This window comes from Vulpes lagopus, chromosome 6 (genome assembly GCF_018345385.1).
Source record: "Vulpes lagopus strain Blue_001 chromosome 6, ASM1834538v1, whole genome shotgun sequence".
Lineage (NCBI taxonomy): Eukaryota > Metazoa > Chordata > Mammalia > Carnivora > Canidae > Vulpes > Vulpes lagopus.
The window spans coordinates 125,636,737-125,661,475 of record NC_054829.1 but is presented as its reverse complement, the minus strand read 5'-3'; the positions used below and the strand labels follow the sequence as shown (position 1 = coordinate 125,661,475).

Genomic DNA, 24,739 nt, shown 5'->3' with positions numbered 1-24,739 from the left:
CAGGGGCACCGAGGTGGCTCAGTCTGTTAAGCGTCTGCCTTCTGCTCAGGTCATGATCCCTGCTGAGCAGGGAACCTGATTCTCCTCTTCCTCTGCCCAATCACCCCCCACCATGCTTTCTCTTTCATTCTCTCTGATCTCAAATAAATAAAATCTTTAAAAAGAAGAAAGAAGAAAGAAAGGAACGAAAAAGAAAGGTGTGGAGCGATCTAACCTATTTTTGTGACTGAAAGAAAGAAAAGCCTTCCAATATCCCAGATGATTGAGACTCCACTGCAGTGAAAAACTTCCAGAGGCTGAGATCAGTAACCTACTCCAGAGCACATTCAAATATTTAATGAGCCTCAGGGTCAGGACACTTCTTTATATGTAAAGTGAATCTAGCAGAGGAGAGTTAAAGCCCATTACCCCTTATACAAGTCAGAAACACCTGCCCTCTGTTCCCTGAGTAAAAAGCATATCATAAACTGAAAGATCGTTTAAAAGCAAGCCTCCATTAGAGATCTGTCCAGTTGAATAATCAATTCTTTTAACTTCCCTCTATCTTATTCTTGAGCCATTTTTGAGGATTCTCTTTAAAAACCTGGCTATTTTTTTTTCTGTCTTAACCGTAAAGTCTAGAAATGAGCATAGCAGCAGTTAACTATTAAAAGTGGGTCGCTGCTTGATTTGTCTCTTATCTTCCCTCTTGAACAGTATTAAATTTGCTTTTATAGGGGTGGTGGAAAGGGAGGAGGGTGAGGGGTGGGGGTGAATGGGTGACAGGCACTGAGGGGGGCACTTGACGGGATGAGCACTGGGTGTTATTCTGTATGTTGTCAATTGAACACCAATAAAAAATAAATTTATTATTAAAAAAAAACAAAAAAACAAACAAAAAATTTGCTTTTATATTTTAAAATATAATTGTACATTGTTCATATCGCAAATGTTTTCCTTTTCACAAAACTGACAAGATTTTAAATTTTAAGATATATTCAATGAAAAAATGGATAACTTATCATGAATTATAAAAAGACTGAAAACCTTCTGTTAATATAATATATATTTCTTTTGTCCGAATATACTAGCTTAGAGCGGCTGTAAGAACTTGGCTAAACTTGAGTTCTTACATTTATTTCATAATATTCACAACATCCTCACACTAAATTTCTGTTTTTCCTTTCATCAGACAGTCTGCTTCTTATTCTATCTTGACAGAGTTAAGGGGTTAGAGAATATATCTAGAAATTAAGAGTTCATCTGGAGAAAGTGGTTCCAACTTGATTAGTCTTTTAGAAAGAAAACTTTGTGAAATAAATGACTCAAACAATCCTTGAGAACATTCATGCAAGAAATACCTATTAAAGCCAAAATGTTCAGTTTGGTCTATATGTGTTTGTTATGCTTACAACGTAATTTGCAATTAATAACTGCTTGTTAAAAGATACATTCGTGGGTATTTGAAGACATAAGGAATTGGCAACCGTAGTTTTGTGGTATAGAAATTTGCATCAGTGAAATGAGTAAATGGACAAGCATGTTGAGCGCGTCCTTTTCATAGACATTTTAACTCTAGCAAATTTAGCACCCTTAACTACTATTACAAAGAAAATCACTGCCTGTCCTTTTCATCTTTCAAAATGACATCACTTAGACCAAATTCCTCAACTGGAGCCGCATACCTACCTAATCTAAATGCAGTTTCAACCACCCCCAGAGATGTAGTCAGTCAGTCAGTCAGTCAGTCAGAAGGTAACTTTCTGATTAGCAATTAGCTCCAGTGAGTCAGACACAAGGGCCCTGTCCCTTCCCCAAAGGAAGATGAGGTAATCTGCATAAGACCCCTTTTTTATCCCCCTAAGGAGAAGCAGCCTTGCCTGGAACAGTCCTTTCCTTTTGCTAATAACTTTCTTGCCCCACCTTCCTTCTATAAAAACCTTCCATTTTGTAAAATTCCTCAGAGGGCCCCAGTGTTTGCTGGATGCGATGCTGCCCGATTGGTGAATCATTTAATAAGGCCAGTTAGGTCTTTAAAATGCACTCGGTTGAATTTTTGTTACTTAACACTAGCCGCCATCTCCCCTAAGAATCTAATGCAACCAATATTTCTACATATTAGTTGTGATAAAGACCTTTTACTGGGACACCTGGGAGGCTCAGGGGTTGAGTGTCTGCCTTTGGCCCAGGGTGTGATCCTGGGGCCCTAGGATCAAGTCCCACATCTGGCTCCCTGCAGGAAGCCTGCTTCTCCCTCTGCCTATGTCTCTCTCACTCTCTGTGTCTTTCATGAATTAAAAAAAAAAAACAAAAAACACCCAAATAAACAAAACAACACTGTATACTGATTTGAGGCTATGGATTATACATGAATTAGAGCTAATTTTCTCACTAAGAGTGGTATATGCAAAGAAAAAATTTATTTTGTGAGCTGGAATGAGCCCCCTAAGATCAAGTAAAGTTGATGCACTTGCAAAGCCCTGAATTTACTATCGGTGAACAGTTCAGAATGTATTGTTCAATGTTTATTTTCAAGCCAAACTTTGTTATTAATTAAAAGACATAACAACCTTGAAAATAGGAGCTTCTATTTGTCCAGAAGTACATTCCACAACTGTGACAGTTTACCATGACCCTTATGTAGCTTTGTATGAGAAAATGAATCCCCTTGAAATGTCCCGGGTTCCTTCTTGATAGACGATTCATAGGCTTCTAGAGATTTCTATATATTTGCATGTGTTTGTGTATATGTGTGACGTGTAACTTAAAATCACCTTCACACTACTCTGTGGGTTACTGCAACCATGTCAGCTACCACTAATATTTTTGACAGGGTAGATGTACAATTATAGTAACCCAATTTTGTTTGGCTTAAAAATCTTTAACTCTAATTAATTAGATTAATTAAGAGTGCTTTGAACTCTATAGCAAAAAACCAATGATAGTGTATCAGCTCCTTTAATTAGACAATACACCTTGATTATTATCATTATCTAAATTGATTTATGCAAGATAGCTAAAAACTTAGTAATCGTGCATAATTTTTCCATCTAAACCCAAGAGTTGTCAATATGCTAAATATCTGTTTTTAAATGCTAAAGACATTACACTTTTAAGTTAAAGTATTTGCGAAAAAAATAAAATCTACTATGACAAAGCATTGTATAAAACTTTATAGATTCAAGGAATCTATCTCAAACTCAGCTAGAAATGTGGGAAACTATGCCTTGGAAGCTTAACAAATTTTCCATGAAGTGGGGAAATAATGGGACATAACCCTGTCCAGCCCACGCTAGTCATTCCATCAAGCGCTTTTGATGAACAAAAACACCTTACCTCAACTCACTGGTATCTTAAAATCAAGTTTGGAGACTGAATTCATTTTTAAGTGCTTCCACTCTATTTTGATATGTAGTCGGGCAATGGAACTCTGACATATATTGCCCTCTATGTTTATGATAACATTGAAAATTTTCCTGGAATCCTTTGTCATAATCCATTAAATATGAACACTGATTTGTTCCAAAACTATTTGAAAATCACATTTTTACATGCGCAGTAAAGAAGTACTCTTGAAATTTCTTTTGAAGACAATCCACTCAATTATCTCACTTTAATAATGACAAAGAATATTTTCATTTAAGTTAGACAAATACCATTATTTTGTGTATCTAAAATTCTCACAAAATATCCATATTTTCCTTTAAAGAATAAATGGTTCTTTTTCTTTGAGACTAATGAGCAATAATATTTGCTCTAAATGTCACTCGTATTTCAACTAGTTTTCTTCAAAACAACATTAGAAGAGCAAATTAGTTATTTCCCTGCAATATTGAAATTAGCAGTAATTTTCAAAGCAGAAAGCACGAAAAATGCCTGAATGGGATTGGTCATTCCTACAGGTATAAGGATCTTATGCATATAGATCTATCTGCCACAAATATCATTGTACGGTGAGTTCAGATCAACTGCTAGTGATGCGCGCCACTTTGTCTTTTATATGAAAACCAAGCCCACATTCCAGCAAAGATAGGAAAAGCTTAAAAAGTAAATACATAAGACCTTAATTTAAAAAATATATAGCCATGTATCTAATCTCTTAACCACTAATAACCTAGTTAAATAGGGATACAATTTCAAAATAATTTAAGTAAGACCTTAGATAATTAAACCATGAAAATAAGTGGAAAATCTTCTGGATTGGTAAATAAGATACTTATAACACAATTTATACAAGTTTATTTTCAAGAAAGACACACACAATACACATGATTTAAAAACTATGTGTAAAAACATGGCTGTTTATTTAAGATTCTTAATGTTCTGATTTCCCCTAACATAATTCAGTTGCTTCTATGTCACAACAAATAGCAGATTAAAAACAGGAATTGCAGGCTCAGTGAGGGGTTGGAAGAGAAAATAACAGAATGCCCAGTTATATTTGAATTTCAAATAAATAATGAAATACTCGTTGGTGTACATATGACCCATGCAGTATTTAGGTGTCATGTCTTTTATTTGCTATACCTGACAACCCCATCCCAAGACATCTGCTTCATGGCACAGCAGATGACACTAGTTACCAGTGAGGCAAATATTACAGTGTTTTCTAGAAAAATGTTGCATTATATTTTCTAATTATCTTATAACACTAGAATTCATATAATTTTATATGTATTTCCATCTAAAATGATTTAAAATTAAGACATCAAAATTTCTTAAAATTTAAATTAAGATTTAAAATTCAAAGGAAGAAAGTAATATATATATATAAAATTCAAAAGACAAAGAAATGAAATTCAGTTATCTACAATACAAATTCATATTTAATGAATTTAATGTCATACATGAATGCAAGGTTGTCATTTGAATTATTTCTTTGTGTCGTGATTAAATTTTAACCTTGATTTTGAATGAAATCTTTGTTTTTGTGAGATAGATATAGCATATTAGATAAAATGTTCTTTCTTCTTTTGCATAATAAATATAATTTTAAATCATTTATTCTAAAATCTAAACGTATGTATACATTTTAATTTTAGTTATCTCCAGAAACTCATTAAACCTCCCTCTAGCTCTTGCAATCTAACCTATCACCAGATAATTAAAGCTTTGAAAACTGATAGGCGGGGCCTCTGGTGGGTCAGTCTGTTAAACGTCTGCCTTTGGCTCAGCTCAGGATCTCAGGATCTACCCTTGGGCTCCTTGCTCAACAAAGAGCCTGCTTCTCCCTCTCCCTCTGCTCCTTGCCTCCCCGCCCCCCCACTTATGCTCTCAATCTCTCTCTCTCTCTCTCTCTCTCTCTCTCAAATGAATAAATAAAATCTTTAAAAACTGATAGGAAGTGAACCAAACTCACCTTTAAAAAAATAGCAAAAATGCTAAATTGTGGAAATAAGATTATATCATGTTTGTTAAAAATTAATTATGTACAAAGTAAATGACAAGATTTGGGTCCTTAAACAGTTATATTACATCTCATGACTTTACACTTTGTGCTTAAACAGGGTTCATCTTAATTACGGTAAATACCCACATAATAAATAAAATAAAAGTCATGTTATATGCTTACTATTTGTGAAAAATATCCCAAAAATCTAGGAAAAAGTTCAAATTTTAGACAATCTTTGCTGGTGCCAGTTATAGATCCTATTTAAATAATATCAACAATATGTGTTTATATGTATCTATATCATTTTTAAAACATGACAAATGTACAAACCTACCTGCATGTTTAACAAAGTTCTCATACAAAACGTCAAAATTTTGTCTTATTCCAAAAGAAGTATTTGAGCTATTCAGTTGTCACAAGGTCACAGAAAAATAATTGTCTAAGAAAACAATCTGAAAATAACTTATTCAATAATGATGATAAGTAAAAATACCAAACATGTAATAATTGTTACACTGAAACTGCCAAACCTTAAAGGAAAGTCAGATAAATTGCCTGTAGCCATAGTTATCTTGTACTATCAATAATCTCCTGTCCCTGCCTATAATCATGTATAACAATGGATCTCCATTTATGCTCATGTTTAATTACCTCATATTTACTTAATTTTTTACATATATTGTAAATTAAATGCAACAGACCATTGGAAAAAATATACTGGTGAAATCAATAGTTGGTGTTAGTGAAACATGAGGCTCAAGGAGTTGTTTTTTTTTTTAAAGATTTATGTACTTATTTGAGAGAGCATGCACACACTTGCGAGTGGGGGAAGGGCAGAGAGAAGGGGAGGAGGAGAATTTCAAGCACACTTCCCACTGCAGGGCTCTCCATCCCAGGACCCTGAGATCATGACTTGAGCCAAAATCAAGAGTTGGATGCCAGCCAGGCACTTTGAGGCTTAAGGAGGTTTTAAAGAAAAAGTGATCGATCAGAAAAAATATTAAAAGGACAAATAGAGTTAAGAACAGAATAAAAAGTACATGGAAATTTCGGAATTTTGCAAGATGATGATTAGGAGTGAAAATGGTGAGGTTTGGGCGGTTTTGATTATTTGCTTTGGCTTTAAGAGATTATTATAATTATATTGATTTTGTAAGTCAGGAGGATATCTATCTAGATAACTAAAGAGAAAAACAAAAACCAACAAAAAAAAACTTGCTTTCTTAGCTTTAGGATGTTCCACTTGTTGATTCATTGATGTAGTCTATAAGTACTTACGGGTGTTTACTTTGCTCCAAACAAAATGTTGGGACTTGAGACTAAAATGAATACACATGGATTCTGCTCTTAAAAGATTTAGCAATCCAATGGTCGAGGCAATTTTTTTTACAAGGCATTTTAAAAACAGCAATCCTGTATAAAAATCTAGAAGTTAACAAGAAGAATGTATATCTGTCTTTGTCTGGAAAGGCTCCTTATTCAAGGAAAAATTAGTTGAATGTTGATTAATGATAAGAGATGGCCAACCTCATGTGTTGGGCTGTGGTTTTGTATCTGAGAGAACATTCCAGAGGGAAAATAGAATGTGTCAAAGCACAAGGACCTGGGGAAAATGGTGTATGGAGAAGCTGACAATCATTGAATGACATGAAGCAAAAACTGTAGGCAGGGTTTCAACGTAAAAACTAAACAAAAAAACCTTTTAAAGTTAGTGAACATCATTATGGCCACAACAGAGAGCTTCTTAAAATTTTTAGAGGAGACTACTGAAGTCAAACGTCTATAAATATGAATTAATATGCCCCTTGACAGTAGAAGCCCGTGGAAAACAGAGGAGTCTTCATTAATTTTGGTGAGCTGGGCAGAAAGGACTGGGTTTGGGGCATACAAAAGAAAGTGCACCTGTGTCTCTTCACAGAGCCCAGCAAAGCTACTAGGGTTTATCCTTCACATATCTGGAAATAGTTTGTATTCCATCACCCCAAATCTTCAAAATGTAACAAAATATTTTGCAATCAAATGATTACCGGGGTGTTTTGAGCTCATAACGCAATACTAAGTAAGGGTAATTGTGAAAGAAAAAAAATGGTAAAAGGAGCTGCTCAAAGAAATGATTCTGTCCCAAATCTCAAGCCTCAAGTACTATCAACAGCAAAAGCGAGGTACCTATAGAAAAGCATAGAAAAATTTTTCCCCACACATTTTAAAAAAGAAAAAATAAGGCAGATAATGATCATAGGCTAACATTAAATTTACTTTATAACTGTGAAACTGAATTTTTCTAAAATAAGATATAGCTTCTTGTTTATTCTTTCACAGAGAGACACAAGTAAATCTCATCCTGGGAACATCTGGTCGCCAATTCACAGAAATAGTGAAGACACAGGGACAATTTTAATTATGGCATTTAAAACAACATTTTTTTAAGTGATTAATGGTCACATGCATTTGATCAAATCTTTCCTATCGAAAAATAACTCCAGCCTACTTGTATTTTTAGTTATCACCCTTCCTTATATCAACTTTTCACTTCCAAAAATCTTAATTTAATAACGTACACATTTTACAGTCTCACAATTCATCGTGAGACTGTAAAAAAATTCGTACTTTTGATATATATTTTAGGCATAGTATTTTATCTCTCTCCATCTTATTGAAATGTACTTTCAAGGGTATTCCTAGTTGGTTATTAGTTTTCCTTTTAAAAATATATTTTATTTAAATTCAATTTGCCAACATGTAGTATGGTTATTAGTTTTCCAATCAAAATGTATTCCCTTCTGCGCGCCCTGGGGGCTCAGCTGGTTGAGCAACTACACTTGTTTTTGGCTCAGGTCATGATTTCAGGGTGATGAGATTGGGCCCTGGTAGTCCCTCTCTCTCTGCTCCTCCAATCTGGCTCTCTCTCTCTCAAATAAATAAATAAATAAAATCTTTAAAATGAATAAAGTCTTCAAGCACATGAACTTCAGTAGTAGTATAATGGGGGGGCGGGGGGAGAAATCTTTTCCCAATCATTCAGTTTGAAGATTTCGGAACCATCCTGGATAACTACTTTATCTTTTATTGCTACATTTAGAATTCTAATACTTTCCTTTTTTTTTTTTTTAATTCTCTAATAGTAATCCCTTCATTGCCATTCTCCACAAGGCTCTTGTTGCCACAAAGCCTGACAACTGCAATAACACTCTGTTGACAAAAAACAAAACCAAAAACACAACCAACACAACATCTTTGCAGACTCCTCTCTGAATAGCATCCAGTTTTTTTCAAGTCTGGGATTCAAATAGCGAATGGGACACAAATAAACGCTTCCTCTAGAATCAGGTGGTCTCAAATAAAAGCTTAGTTCTCCCTCACTGGCCATCAGACCATTGACAAGTTACTGGACATCTCTCTCTCTCTCTCTCTTTTTTTTTTTAATTTTATAATCTGTAAATGGGTCAAAATACTTATTTCTTTTGGTTATTGTAAGGCTTATATGGATTAGTATCTGAGAAACTCTTAGATTCCTTAGTACTAGGCTGATAATAAGTGCTTAACAATTGTTCGCTACCATTACTATTGGTTTTATTATTTAAAATGAATCTTAATCTATCCAAAACATAACTTTCAAACTTTAACTTCCACTATTCCCCTTAGATTTATGTTATAGATTCGATAACTTGGAGTATTCACTTCTTCCCATGTATCTCTCTCGTTTCACGCTTTTGTTCATCTAATTCTATACTCCATGGAATGCCCTTTTCTGTATCAGTAAAAATCATTCAGATAGTTCTCCAATAAAGGACCTAAAGTACAGTTCTCTAAATCCTTCCTTGGTTACACTCTAAGAGATCTTTTCCAAACATAGCCAAAGGTATTTATATAAAAAAGAAAATGTCTTGTTTATCTGTTAATGAGATCAGTGCATTTTGAGAAGAGAGAAAATACTTAATTGCAGTTGACACTGAAATTTCTTTTACAGATATGTAAATGAAAAAACAATTAAATCTGTTTTAAAATTTGATTTTTTTTTCCCTATAGTTGGGCAACAGTACTATTAAATGGAGGAAATTTCACCATTAAAAAAAAATGAGAAATGTTTGTTTTCATATTAGGCACATAAAAAGAAGAATATATAATACTGAATTGTAATTGGGCACTAAAACTTAGTCATTAGGTTTGTTGTTATTCAGGCAAAATAGTGATAAACATGCAAAACCGACCTGGAAGGAAGGAGACAGAAAACACATGGAATCATAAAATCCTGAACAGTACACAATGGGCCCAACGAATAAACCAGACACAGAAAGTAAAGTTTGGGTGGTTTTTCAGGCATTTCTCAAATGAGCTTGTGACATCATTTGATAGTTCTACGTGACTTTTAACGACAAAGTTACAAAAACAGAAATAAAGATGCTGACTGAAAGAATTAGGTTTATCAGACAGCGGGATCTTAGTGAAGAAAAAGAAGCAAGAAAACATTCGAGCTTCTGCAGGTTCAAATACTGATGGAGGCAGAGATATCTTTCGTCTATCTTATAGAAAGATTCAATTTTCACATAGTAACAGATTGTTTTCACTCTGTGCGATGATCTTTGGGCATCTGGGTCTCCCACACAAGGGTAGCAGAACTCTTTGGAACTCACAGTGTCCTGTCTAAGGCCAGAGTCCACTCTATTGTGCTAGTACAATTGTCACAATGCAGATTATGTCAAATTAGATATGGGAATCTATTTGTATCAGTTAACAATTTTTGGGGGGCCTGAAGAAATATAAATTCTTTACTTTCAAATATATGCTGCTTCTTATACTAAAATAAGAATCTGTCATCTCAAATGTGTATTCTTTGTCGGATTATTTTTGCCATTTGTTGTACCTAATCAAATATCTTTAGTCATTGTTAACACACAAATAAAATAAGAAGAATGTGAAATTTAAAAAAAAAAAATGATTGTGGTTTGTGACTAACATCACCATAAAATGAATACAATCTAGTCTTTGCTGGGCATTATACCTTTGGTTCTGTTCAATCGGTTTCACTGGTTTCACAGATGAAAAAGAAAAATAGGGATACAGAACTTTTAAAACATATGTATTATGTGAAAGAATATATACTGCAGATGTAAAATAGTGATATATCGTGAAAAGAACATTTGGAGTCTGATTTTTCTCTGGGAGTAAAAGAAAGCATAATTAGTTCTATTTAAGCTAGAATTTTAATTTTCTCCATACTCAGGCTGATGTCATTGTTCCAATTTTAACTGAATATATGGTTGCCGTGAACACTTAATGAGTGCTTCCTTTGGGCCAGGAACTCAATGCTTTAGATATGTTAAATAATTTAATCTCTACAATGAGCTTTTGAGGATCTATGTCACAGATGAGGTAAATGAGTTACGGGAAGGTTAAAGAAATTACGGAGGTCACACAGCTAGGAACTGGCGGGATCAGTATTGGAACGCTTGGCAGATTGGCCCTATAACCAGAGCTCTTAATTATACTACATCACTTCTCTGATACGAGGACAGATATAAAGACCTACTCCTGTAATTATGTAGTAGGATGCAAGTCCAAAGGAAGTACACACATACCATAAGAACAAAATCAGAAAAGTGATATTTGCTGAAATTAAAAATTCCAAGTGATCACAAAGTCAAAATGGATAAAATCAGTGATGCTTAAGAAGATGTATCCCCAAAATAATAAGACTACAGTATTTTTTTAGTATTTGCCAAGATCACAACCCAACTAGAAAGTAGGCTGTGCTTCATGTACATCTTAAAGGAAGTTGAGAACTTTTTGCTAGTGTTATGCCTCAGGTCGGTTTATTCTTTTTTTTTTTTTTTTTTCAGAATTATCTCAAAAGATGGCTGGTAGTTGGCATGAGGTATAGGGTGGAAGGATATAAATAATTAAAAATGCTTTTGCATATTTCTAGAATGGTGCAGAGAGAGGCGACACTAAGATGATCTGATCCGAGTATGTTGATCCACAGAGAAGATACTGTATCCTTCGACTGAATGAGGATGCATGAGGCTATGTGTGATCACTAATAATGAACTTGATCTGATGCCCTTTACATTTGCAACCAAGGTTCTCAGTATTTCTGTTTTTCCCTTGGATATCTCTCAAGAGTATTTCAATTGATTCCATTATTACATTTGTATTTAAATTAAGGTATTGATCTTATTTTCACATCTGTCTGTGATGACTTCAGGAGCCATAATCATTTTCCTACATAGTTGTCCTGCAGGACATTTATGTAATCTAGTTCTAAGGCAAACAAAACTGAAAATCACTGTGCCTGGAATATATAGTAGGTGCTCAACAATAAGTTTTCTTGAATATGGGTCACACTGTTTTTGTCAGTAGCTTGGGAAGACATGCCAAAAGCAGCTGGTTAAAAACTTTTCCTACAGCTTTAAACCACCATGGCACTACTTTAGGATAACTAATAGTATTACAAGTAATAGGACCTCTTGACATCCCTCTGAAATTAGAAAGTAACTGAGATATGAAAAACTTTGAAAGATTAATAAAGGGCATAGAGTTAAAACTAACCTCAGAGAAACATAATATGCCTTTTATAAACTACATTAAATGTTTTCATTTAAGGGGAAGATAATATTTCACCGTAATAGATATATTAGAACACCTTCTCTATAAGCTTCATGAAAACATAATTTCTATGAAGAATTCTTACAAAGCAAGCAATATAAGTTCTCAAGGATTATGTCCCTAGATCCCAGGCTCAATTGTAAATGCAAAAACTGAAAACTAAATTATTTAACATCAAGCATTTCCTAAAAATAATTCTAAGTAAGAATTACTAATTCTAAGTAATAATTCTAAGTAAGTAATTTTCTTAAAAAATTACCTTTCTCAGTAATTTCAATGAGTCAATATTTTGTTCTTATAATTTGAAAAATAATTATCTTCACACCATTCTATATGTAATTAAAAAATATTGATTTCCTAAATCCTTCGCTAATTCAAGTTCAAAGGAGTTAGAATTCATTCCAGTCTATCAAAAAAGGCATTTCTACGTTGCTTAATACCAAACTCCTTTGCCGCTATAAAATTAAGTATATTTATATAATCACAAAATATTCATGTTTCTAAATCAGAAATTATTTCATCACCCTTGCTTGATAAAAATAACTATCACCTTATAACATTGGCTGTGTATTTATGAAATCGGTGTTTTTATTGTGTCTTATTTCATCTTTTCATGCCTATAAAATGTGCACTCGGTAATAGCTACTACTGTTATTAAATTTAGACTTAATGTTTAGCTAATACAATTTCCCATCTGATTATTTTTCTTTTCATCTTATTTTTCTTAAGTGTGTAATTAATTCATGCTTCCATGTTGCCAAGCTAAGTACATTTTAATTTACTCTCCAAAGTAACAAACCAAAAAGTAATGATCATATACAGTGTACTTGCTATACCTTCCAAAATAGTTAAGAAAGCACATAGTACTATTAAGTTTAAGAAATGGGCAGCTTGACCTCAAATCGTTATTAATGGCTGTTTCCGTTTTTTACTTAATTGTGAGCCATTTCATGGTAGCTGACACCAAGGATTTTCCTTAAAATTCAGCAGAAGATAATATGATGCCAAAAGTGGAAAATTCTTATTACAGAAGAAATAAGCCAGTTCAATAAGGATTATTTATTTGATACAGTAGGATACTTAAAATCTATTCTCCTCTCTCTCCCTTTTATAAATTATTATTATATATAACATGGAGCCTTACATTTTTATTTGTAATGATACAATATTTTATTTTTAATAGATACAAAATATGTTATATATTGCACATGTACATATATACATACATATATGTATATATGTGTGTATATAGATATATATATATATATATAATATAACAGACATTTTATACTCCACTTTTGCCCTCTATACATGTCCCCAGATTTCCTTCTAAAATTATGATTTCTTAATTTATAGTCTTGGATATTTAATTGTCTGTTACAATTCCATGTGTGAGGGGAACAAAGAAGTCTTCATAAAACCAATTTTTGTCCTTTCAAAATCCCTAAGAAAATAAGAAGTCATCAACACAGAAACAGGAAGGGAAGGACATAGATCAAAACCTAGACTTTATCAATTGTCTTCCCTTCATCCTCCGGTGAAACTGAGCCGTATCCCCTTCACTCCCTCCTCACCAGCCCCAGTGCTGGGAAATGGGTTCTGCAGGAAATACATCTCAGAGCTAGAAAGTGCCATTCCACCAAATCACAGCTGACATATGCTGTCTACTTTGGTAGTTTGTAAAGCTCTCTAGGTATAGTGTTTCCGTATCTCTCAGGAGCAAATACCAATGTCAGGGTCAGAATATTTCCCATAATGTGTAATTTACATCTCTCGGGATGCAATATAGCTCCATTTTCTCTTTTCTGCTCTCAAGAAAGACAGATTAACAGATCGCTATCTTATCTGTGTAGTATTTGTTTAAACACTTAACATTTGTTAAGTCACCTCTCCCCCTTTCTTCTCAATTCACAGTCCCTCAATCCTTTTAAACTCTCTTCAGATATGCCATTTTCTAAAATGTTAATCTCTTTATTTTAGTACGTGTCCCTTTAGCATCATGAATGCCAATTTGCCACAATCCTCTAACCCAGACTCAAAGAAATGAGAAATACAGACATTTCAATTTTTCTTCTCTTTCATTATAGTCTGGTATTCAAATGAACATATAAATATTTGCTTCTATAAAACACCACTAAATTAATAGATTATTTTCCATCAATAAGGAGGATATAAAGACAGGTACCAAGCATTTTCTGAATGACCAGACATGCTAAGAATTCCAAAAATAGTAAGAGAAATCATGTGCAAGGAGAACACATGCTAACTAACCTGTCTTTTTAGCTTACACATTGTTTTATTTTAGGCTCTGCTGATTGCTTACCCTGTATTATCAGAGAGAATAACTGGCTATTACACTTTAGGGAAACACATATATTATTCTATTTCATTTATTCAAATGATAGAAAATTAAAAACCCAGAAAAATTAATTTTTGGTTAGAGGCCAGGACTGTGGCACCCCCTGAGGTGGTAGTAGCTGGAAGAGGACAAAATACAGGACTTTTTGAGGTACTAGTAATGTTTTGACTACTGAACACAATACCCAGTTAATGCTGTGGTCACAGATTACACAAGTGAGCTCATTTTGTGAAAACTTGGGTTATATATACATTTGTGATTTTGTTCTTTTCTACAAGTATTTTATACTTTTATAAAAAGTTTAAAAATAAAAATAGATTGCTATGTATGGAGCTTATTTTAATCATGAATCAAATTAGTTAAATGTAAATGGCATTAATATTTATGAGAAAATTATAAATAATAAATCTACATGTAAATATTACTTAGGAGAAAGTATGGAAATTTGAACAATTACTAGACATTGATAGTGAGAACTTTTTAAAAAAGGAATACTCTTCTTGCAGTAGTGATAAAAATAGACTTTTATCTTTAATAAACATATGCTGAAATATTAATGGATTAAGCAGTAGGATCTCTGGATTTGCTTTAAAAATCTGAGTGAAAAGAAAATGTTTTAGCATTGGATGAAACAAACTTGGCCAAGAATCGATAATTGTTTAGGCTGGAGAACATGGAGAGTTTAGTACTATTCTTTCTATTTTTGTATATGCTTGAAATTAGCCATCATTTTTATGTCTAAAAGTATAATTCAGTAGAATTCTGTAGATTCTATGTAATATTGTTTTCTATTGCCATTGTTCTTATCAAAAAGACTGAGTTAACTCTAGAATCAGGACATATCTACCAAAAGATAACTAGATTTCATGATATCCAGTGTATTCATCTGATGAGTTTTTCTCTGGCAAATAAACCTTAAAGCCACACCATTAGTGACTAGCAAAGGTTTATTAATAGTGGGGAAGAAAAGCACAATAATTTTTTACTATTCTTACAGTTCAGCCTCCAGATTTTCTACACGCTTTCTAAGAATAAAATGCCAGCAACAGTTAAACTGTAACATTAACCTTCATATCTATGGTCCTATTCCTAAGGCTATTTTGCTCAAACCTACATGTGAAAAATTTTATCTTATATACACCATCAGGTGTGTACTATCAAGACAATTTATTATGTACAATTTATTATCGACTGTTGCTGTGTTGACTCAGAACTTTCTACCATGTATTGCACTTTGAGACAAAACCCAATGATACGTTTAGTGAGATCGCAAAGAACCCCTTCACCATGGCTATTTCTTTAACCAGGGTGATTCAAAATTTAACTCAAGAAATAACTCAAGATATTTGATATTGACTTCATTTATGTATTTCTCCTGGGCTTGGGTCTTTTTTATTCCCTTTTTAGTACACTTCTTGAAAACTTTAACAAAAAATACTTTTTATGAATAATGCAGTCTTTATCTAGCTTTCAGCTTAAATATAGATATTGGAATAAATATGAATCTTCAACTACTTGATGATAAACTAAGTCACTTTTCTAGTATGTGTAAAATATACCATTAGATATCCAGCACAGGTAATATTGGAATCTAGGGTAGGATTCTGGCTAATAGTAACATGAAAAGAGGAAAAAAGTCCTATTTGTACAAACAGCAACAATAATATTTTCCTCAGAATACAAACATCTATTTCCCCTACAGTGTAATGGTTAATTTTGCTGTAATATGCAATGGGAACTGGGCCTCAAAAAGTACAACTAGTACCTTAAAAGATAAACAGACCGAAATCGATTATGTCACTTGTCTGTTTCTCAAAAAACACCATATTATTATATTTAACAGCTTCTGATAATGAAGTAGTCATTAGTTAAATAATTATGCTCTGTTTCTCCTCTGATAATTGATAAATAAAATTAAAAATTAAATTCTTCTATATGGGATGCATATAGGCACAAATGTGTCCATACAACAGACTCATGAAATAGAACACAGAAGATATGTTTACAATTACTTATTGAACTCAATGACTTAAAAGCTGTCATTGATAATTTTTTTTGTCATTGATAATTTAATAACTCTACAGATTATGGAAATTTTGTTGAAATTAAGTTCACATATACCCTTTCAATCTTCACACTTAAAAGAAAAGTATCTCTAGGAGAAAGAATATGGTTATGTGCCTAGCTATAATGTTCAAACCTAATCCCATATAATGTATTGATGAAAGAATCAGAAATAAAACCCTGATTTTTATCTGTGAAGTTTTCTAGCTTATAATTTCTCTTTATCTAGATCCTTTTGAACATAATTACATTTAGGTTTAAATGTTTTCAAATCCTCTATACTGTCCCCACCTAAATTGATTAGATGATTAGAGGCCACTAATGCAGGATTTAGGGAGTCTTATTGGATCTTGATATAAAACTTCCAAGATTTTTATTATACTTTGGGAAACATTAAATAGACTCCCATTATGCTGAGTATAGTCCTGATTTGATAAAATTATTTAATCTTGAACAAGAACCTCACAGTCCAAAACAGTTTCCAAGCCATATTGTCCAAATGATGCTGTCTAATTCCTATTAAAAGGACTCAGAAGACGCAGACTCACCCAAAAAAAGTCTGGCACATTGAGTATTGAATAATGTTTAATGATATTTATAAGCAATTAAATTTGTATATTCCAGACTTCTTTACAATATCTTTATATCTTAATGCATTTAAATTTTGACCCACACATCTTCAGTATGATGAGGCAGGAAAATATCCCAAGTAGATAATCCTTTTCATTGAATAATTCTATTTATATTTTAATTGATAATCTTCCTTTGTTAGGCTCACATGACGGACAAGGCTTATAAGGATTTACTTCCAATGTACAAAATAAGAAAGAGGATGGAAATGATCTGTAATATAAAATGAGGTATATAAATAATATTAATATGCTAAATGTTAGATCAATAAAATGCAAAATATGCACAAAATAAACTGCTTTAAATAATAGATGGAGACCCACATACTAAGGAGTGTAAATAAAATACTGAATAAAGATATAATTTACTGTTACCAATTAAGTCTTCTCTCTATATCCTTAAGTATATTTTTATTTAACTACATATCTGTCAGTTCGAAAATATAATTAATAACATGCAAATAAATAATTCCTACATGAGAATTATGTAAGAAAAATAAGTGACTAAACTGATGAAAATTTATAACTATTAGCTTTACAAAGAAGTGAAAGATGAGGCCTAATCTATGAAAGCTGCTAGTAAATAAAATATGTCAAGGAAAGATTATCTCAAAGATCTGGTAAGAAAGGAGAGTATTTAAAATTCTAAAAAAGTTGACAAGTATGAAACAAATTTAACACCTCTTTAGAATATAATAGAAGTTCTTAGAATGAATCAAGAGGAGTTTTAAGTCCCCAGGTATTGAAAAACTCCATCATATTTTACAAAGCACTTTGATTAGGTGCATTTCAATATTTTGAATGCATTCACAATCTACTTCCCCTTGTAAAAACTCGTGGGTAATAGCACGAGAGAAATATAACTAATTTAAAACATATTTTAAAAATTGGAAAAAAAGTTTGCCTAGAGATTAAAAAAATAAAACCTATGGGCAGACATGTGTGTAAATGAAAGTATAATGACAGCATTAAAGATTATTTGGGTACTTTAAAAACACTCATTTAGCTATTCATTCATTTTTTAATCACATAATTATTTAGCATTTATAGTATGTACAGCTGGGTAATGAGTCTAAATAGGCCAAGAGAGTATTGGATACTAACCAGTTCTAATGCACCCAAAGACACAAATTTTGAATGATGTGATAAGTCACCGAGAAGCACTGATGTCTGAATAAGTGAAAAATAAGCTGCCTACAGAAATTGTCAGATGTATAGGTGTAAAATGAATGTTCACCTCAGAAGGATTTTTATAGATTTCACTTGAAGTCCTACTAATTGAGGTAGACCATTACTGAACAACTATACAAGAAATCAGATGATGTGAAAATATTTCATTTATCTGGAGTTACAGGAAGGTTCCAGGGTGCTGCATAGCTAACTGGAGTAATGATATAAACCGTGACTAGATTATCATTTTTTTAAAGTAAAATATCATAAAATTCAGTAAACATTAAATCTAACAGTAGATATACAGAGAATATGAACTGGGTTTGTTTTGTTGTTTTTTTTTTTTCTGGCCCTGAGTTTTCATTTATTTTCTAATCACTGAGTTCAGGTGAGTAAACTATTTTGATTGAGTTCAATTCTTAATTACTAAACAAGGGAATTTGATGAAAAACAAATGTGATGGACTAGTGTGATTCAAAGACCAGAGATTTGTCATAAAGGGATAAACTAAAAAAGTGAAAAAGTTGGGTTCACAAATCTAGAGCTATCCTTAAAAGAGTGAGAGAAGCAAAAGTCTCAGAAATAGGGTATTATAAAAAATCAACACAACTTAGATAAAAAGGGAACAGAAATTAACATATGTACTAGGAAAAAAATCCTAAAAAAAGACGACCATTCATTTAGTGATGTATGGACCTATGCAACAGAAATGTTAAAAAGGCCATGGATAATAGTGTTATTTGTGGACTTTAATGTTTCATAAAGTGATGCTGTTTATGACATTACAGGAATATAGAAACCTCAGAGAAAACATATACAGGGACTCGTAAATAGTGAGGGTAATGTGTACCAATAAGAAAAGTTGTTTTATTTTGAATCTAATGTATGCTCTTACCACACTATCGAGTTCAACAAATTATGAAAACTCACAGAAGGCAGATTGAGATAATGAAGGGATTGAAAGTGATGTGTCTAAACAAAACATACTCTACAATTTTAATCAGCTGAAAACTTGAAGTGCACCATAGAAATAACATAGATGCCCAAAAGAATTTTCTCAAAATGAGGTTTACTGAAAAAAAATTCTAGGTAAAGTGTCAGCAGTTTTTCAAGAGGCATATTTCAAAGTTCTGACATCTTTTCTTGTATTATGTTAAGATTGAGTCGAATTGAAGTTTCAAAAGGACTCAAAAAGTAGGCAAAAATAAAATTAGGTCAGGAGATAAGTAGTAATTTTTTGGCATATTGGACTAGTCAAAATGTTGTGTAATGTGAACACAGGATGGACCATGACACTTCAATAAATGGTTCCCTACAGTCCCTTGAGTCTAGAAAATTTCATGGATTTAGAGTTTTAAATTTTTTTAGGTCAATGTATTTTTTCATTTCATTCAATGTAATTTATTATTGTACGACCCATGAAATGAAAGAAAGAATTTCATAAATAGTTTAGATGAAATTTCATTGGTTGTCTTTTGACTGTTGTTAATTCTTAGGCACTGATTATGTTTATTGACAAGAAATCAACAAGTTTCCAAGTAATAAAGTCTTACACCTTAACTACTGTACTGTGTATGATTTGAGCGAAAAGATATGCTTATTTACTGACAAAAGTCATAAGCCATGATGTTTAAAATGTGAAGCCAAAATTATAAGCAAGGATGATTGCAAAAGTAATATTAAAGATACTGTTTTAACTATTGGGGTTTTCTAAAGTATCTTAATATTACAGCTTTTAACAATTTATTCTTGAACTTCAGTTGTTTTTATGCTCCATATTGGCTGAGACTATCCAGGTTGCTTTCCGTATAATGTGTCATTTGAAAGACTGTTATTTTAAATAATGTCTATAGTACTAAAGAAATTCTTGAGTTCTCCACGATAAAATGTGGCGTTATTTTTAAACTCCAGGTAATAATTTTTTTTGTGTTTCATTTTAATATGTATCAAAAACAGTAATTATTTTTTAATTAAAAGTTAAGGTGATATTTTACTATTTTTTTTATTTCTCTAAAAAAGGTAAAGCTAAGCTAAAATTCATTAGCATTTTAAGGTAATCTAAACACAGTTTTGAATACAACAATATTCCACATGTTTAATCTCTTCAATCTTTCAGTGTATCCCTTTAGTTTTTAATCTGAGTATTAACCAACTACAACATTATAACGAAAATATGAGCAAGCATGATCATAAAGTGCTCATGACTAACGAGTTTGAATAGACATTTTCAAAATTATTCCTGATTTAAAAAATTACTTCCATTTCACTAAATGCATCATGTATACTCTTCATGGATCTTTTCTTACACGTTAAAAAGAAAAAAAGGAAATATAGTTGAATTTGGGCATTGAAAAGAAACACAAATTACATTTTTTTAACATGTGCCTGCACGCACTTTTGGGTAGAAGTTGGTTTCTTGCGATTTTTAATTTTAAATTTAACAACCAGAAGTATAGAAATGGGACGTTCTTGTGTATACAATGATCTCATTTGCATTATTAAGCATATTACCATTTTGTGATCATTTTATAAATGACAGTGGTAGCTTCATTAGGGTTTATTTTTAGAGCTTTACAAAAATGACTAAATACACAGCTGCTTTTCTTAACATTAAATACACAGTATGTTCACTAAAGAACTAAAAGCATATTCAGCAAAAGAAAACTACTACCTCAATAATTACTTAAACATTCTGATTAAAAATAAGTTGTAGGTGTCAAGTTTTCAGCTTAATTACATAAGGGGCATGCTTTTCAGTTTAGAAGATGAGAATATTTCCATTCCTGATGATAAATAATACAAGTATTAACAACTATCTCCATGTGAATTTTTAGGGCAAAATGGTCAGGAAAGGTTTTGACTTGTTGTTTATACTAACAAATTAACCATAAAATTGACTGCGTCTATTAAATCAGAACCTTGATATGATTTTAAAGATAATTGTGAGCCTAAGATAACATTAAACACTAAAAGTTAAAGTTCTATGAAGAACTAAGGAGAGTATAAGTAAGAACAGCAAAATACTTCTATTTCTGCTTATTTTTCACCCAGGTCACACTTTATCCCAAACCCTAAATTTAGAGTGGTATGAGCTGGCTAAAACAGGAAAAAAAAAAAAAAAAAGCTTTTAAAAAGTAATTTATTCTCCTATATCTGACTATTATGAAAACAAACCATTTTCTTAATTAAATAACATATGAATTCTTTGATTCCTCGCAACACGCGTAATGATTTTACATCACTAATGTGTGTAGACATGTAAACTAAACTTTAGGACCTTAGCATACAAATTTCATCATAGTAATTGTTAGACATTTTGATACTTTCCTTAAGTATATGTGCTCTCCTTGTATTATATGACTTCAAAAAAGAAAGCAATACAATGGTTCATAGACAGAAGCAATTATTTGGTTCTGAAATGCTAAAATACTGTATCATGCGTGGGGTAAAGGTATTTCCAACTAATTTGAAAAGCTGAAGGCAATCTTTCATAAAACAGTTTAATCATCATTGCCATCACAGCGCATGTATCCAATGGCAGCTCTATTCCTTTATTCATAGAACACTTGTCTACTCTTATTATCAGTGTCTAGAGTAGTAGTCTTGTCCTCAATGCCTTCCATTCGCGCCTTTCATATATACATTCATAAGAGCTGAAATATATGTTCTTCAAGTTTTTTTTCTTTCCTTTCAGTATTTTTTTTTCTATTTCCCTCCCAGTCCATAAATCATAAAAGAAATGATACATCTGCAATCTGCCTTGTATTTGTTCCTAGCTTATGATTCCATGATTTTTTTGGTACTAGAAGATGAAAGAAAGAAGACACCATGTACTTTGGATTTGATATACATGATTAAAGTCATCTTTTGACTGAGTTTTTATGAGTTGCATCCTTTTCACATATTAGTTTATGTGGTTTGACCAAACTATTGAATTATCACTGGTATTTATCCATTAACTAGAAGGAAAAGATAACTACGTGGCAGAGAATAATAGGATAATTTCATTACCAAGATCCTCAAAGGAAATACACTACAGAATCTCTACGAAATTTTATTTTCACAGTGGCTGTGTAAAATAATCCACTTAAAGAATATGGTTCCTATATTGAATGAGCTGAGTACAATTTTTAATGTCCCCGTGTTAGAAGAACACCTTTTACGTAAATAAAGAATATTGCTTTATCTATATCTTTCCATCACATAGTTGCTCTGATTCTGATCAGAGACTCTACTCCATAGGAACATATTACTGAATCATGTTGAATAGTCAAAGTCATAGCTGCACTGATTTCCTAACTTAGCCTAAAATGTGTAATGCCACTATGGAAGAAGGATCAATTGTGCGATAATGCTGGCATCAATAAAAAAAGAAAAAAAATGAAATCTCCCCGTGACTCCAGTGTCAAGAGATGTTTTTCTATCTTAACGAAGCCCTTCGAAACACAATGAAATCAAGTACGCAAGAGAGCAATATTCAAAGGAAATAAGAAGCACATTTGAAAAATGTTTCCAACATCCAAAGTGATGTTTGACTGTTGTCAACAACCATGTCCTGACACAGGAACCTGCCTTCCTGTTGCGTATATTCATTTCTCCACAGCAAAGTGCTGCCTGCCTCCAAGAGTCACTTTTATCTTTGTTTCTGAAAACCACTTGAACTCTTCTATTCTTACTGGGAAGCATGGCAGGTTGAACTCACTCCCTCAGAGGGAATACTTTGATAAAGCCTTTTATGTAATACTTACTCAAATACGGTGGTTTGTAAGGCGCTCGTGTATTAGACAGCAGTCCATCCAGCTCCTTCCTCTCCAGAGTGCTGTGAAGGGCCTTCTCTTTGCCAAAGGTGGAGAAAGACCTCTCTGCCCCAGGCTGGGCTTCTGGAGTTTCAAACACCTCGGTGTCTGGAACAGAGTCCATACCAGGAACATGCAGGTTGCTGCGATAATCAGCAGCCTGGCGTCCATCGGCGGGGACAAAAGAAGGCATCCAGCACCGATCCGAGTGGCCCAGCGCTTTGCATTCCTCAGTGCAGTTGGAGAAGAGATCCATACCTGTAAGCAGAAAAAAGAGACACTGCAGATACAGGACTCCCGACCGTGAGAGATGACAGGGAGCCTGCAAAGTGCTGGCTGAATGGGTTCTGCCAAAGTTTTCTTGCCCTTAACCTCACAGGAACCAAAAATGTCTTTGCACTCTTTTTCCAAAGAGCTAGACTCTTCTAGCAAACAGGACCCTGAGGTAGACGTCTCTAAAATTCTCAGAGTACTGGAAAGAAATTCTGGCTCTAAATTATTTAAATAGCTAGGGACAGGGGAGTAGACAAGGAGTGAATACTCAAAGATCTCTGGTGAAATTCATAACAGAGAAAAATGCAAGGCGTAAAGCTTTTCTGATCCACAATCTCTAATGATGATGAGGCATCCAACATTTTCTGTTTCTTAGAGACAAAAACAGCAGAACTATGTGACGTATAAACGATGATATTTAGATTATGGAATCTGGACATGAAACAAAAAGTGAAATTCAGCAGAAATACGGCACACATGTTGACAAGCCAATAAATAACAAGAATGAAACATTTAGATTAGATTTAAAAAAAAAAAAAAAGAATGAAACATTTCAGGAGTGGCCAAGAGCATGCTTTCTTAGGTTCTCAGAAAATGACCCTAAAAGGTATATTTCAGTGACATTCTGGTAGCCCATATTACGACAAACCACTTAATATTTACCACTGCAGACAAACCCAGAACAAATGACTATAATTAGTGAAACCAAGGTAATCAAGTGTAATGTGAGTCAGCTGCAGATACTATTGACAAATACCTTATTACTTGTTCTATATTGGAAAACACTTGTTCTAGTAGACCTAGAACTGTTTCCCTACTAATCTGAGAATTCTAAGATTTCAAATGACATCTTCAAGTTTCATTGTTTCCCACAGATTGACAAGACTATTCCGTATTATCTGATTATGACTCAAAGTTCAGTTTCTTCAGCAAAGCGTAATGGTTTTTGAGCATTATAGAATACTATTAGATATTCATTTTGATAACTATCCCTACCCAGAAAAACAAGTACATAAACCCAAATCACATTTTATATTATTCTAAACATACTAACACATTTATTCTGCATGTTTTTAAACAGGATCAATTTAAAGTAATTCAAGCATGATTATTCTGTATAAAAGAAACTCTCAAATGCATGAGTATGAATTTCTTTTTTTTAATCAACAGACTAATATTTATTTAATGAACCCATTTGATTGTTTCTTCTTATAAATGCCACGAGCGATTTGAACTCTTGAGTCAGTTTTAGTTTATAAACCCCCGATGGCACTGCTTTACTTGTTTGTGTGTATATGTTAACATTTGTATGTATAAAATACGGAAGATATTTTTTCAGAGTATTAATCTTCTAGATTATCCACAAGTATTTTGGAGTTCAGAACAGTTAATTATGTAAATTATGTTTAAAGAAATAAAACGAAGCTTCTTATCATATATTAATCTCACTATATGACTTTTTTTTATTTTAAAT

At 32.7% G+C, this 24,739-nt stretch overlaps 1 protein-coding gene across 3 annotated transcripts in view; it reads right to left on the bottom strand.

The window, feature by feature from the left end:
- PCDH10 (protocadherin 10) overlaps nt 1–24,739 on the bottom strand; it is a 61,542-nt gene that overhangs the window by 24,259 nt on the left and 12,544 nt on the right. For 2 of the 3 annotated variants that reach the window (XM_041757647.1, XM_041757649.1), the window contains exon 4: nt 22,945–23,250. In XM_041757647.1, the coding sequence (XP_041613581.1) occupies nt 22,945–23,250 (306 nt within the window). Of the gene's footprint in view, nt 1–17,036; nt 17,241–22,944; nt 23,251–24,739 lie in introns of those variants that run through there. The other variant, XM_041757648.1, reaches the window with a different exon arrangement.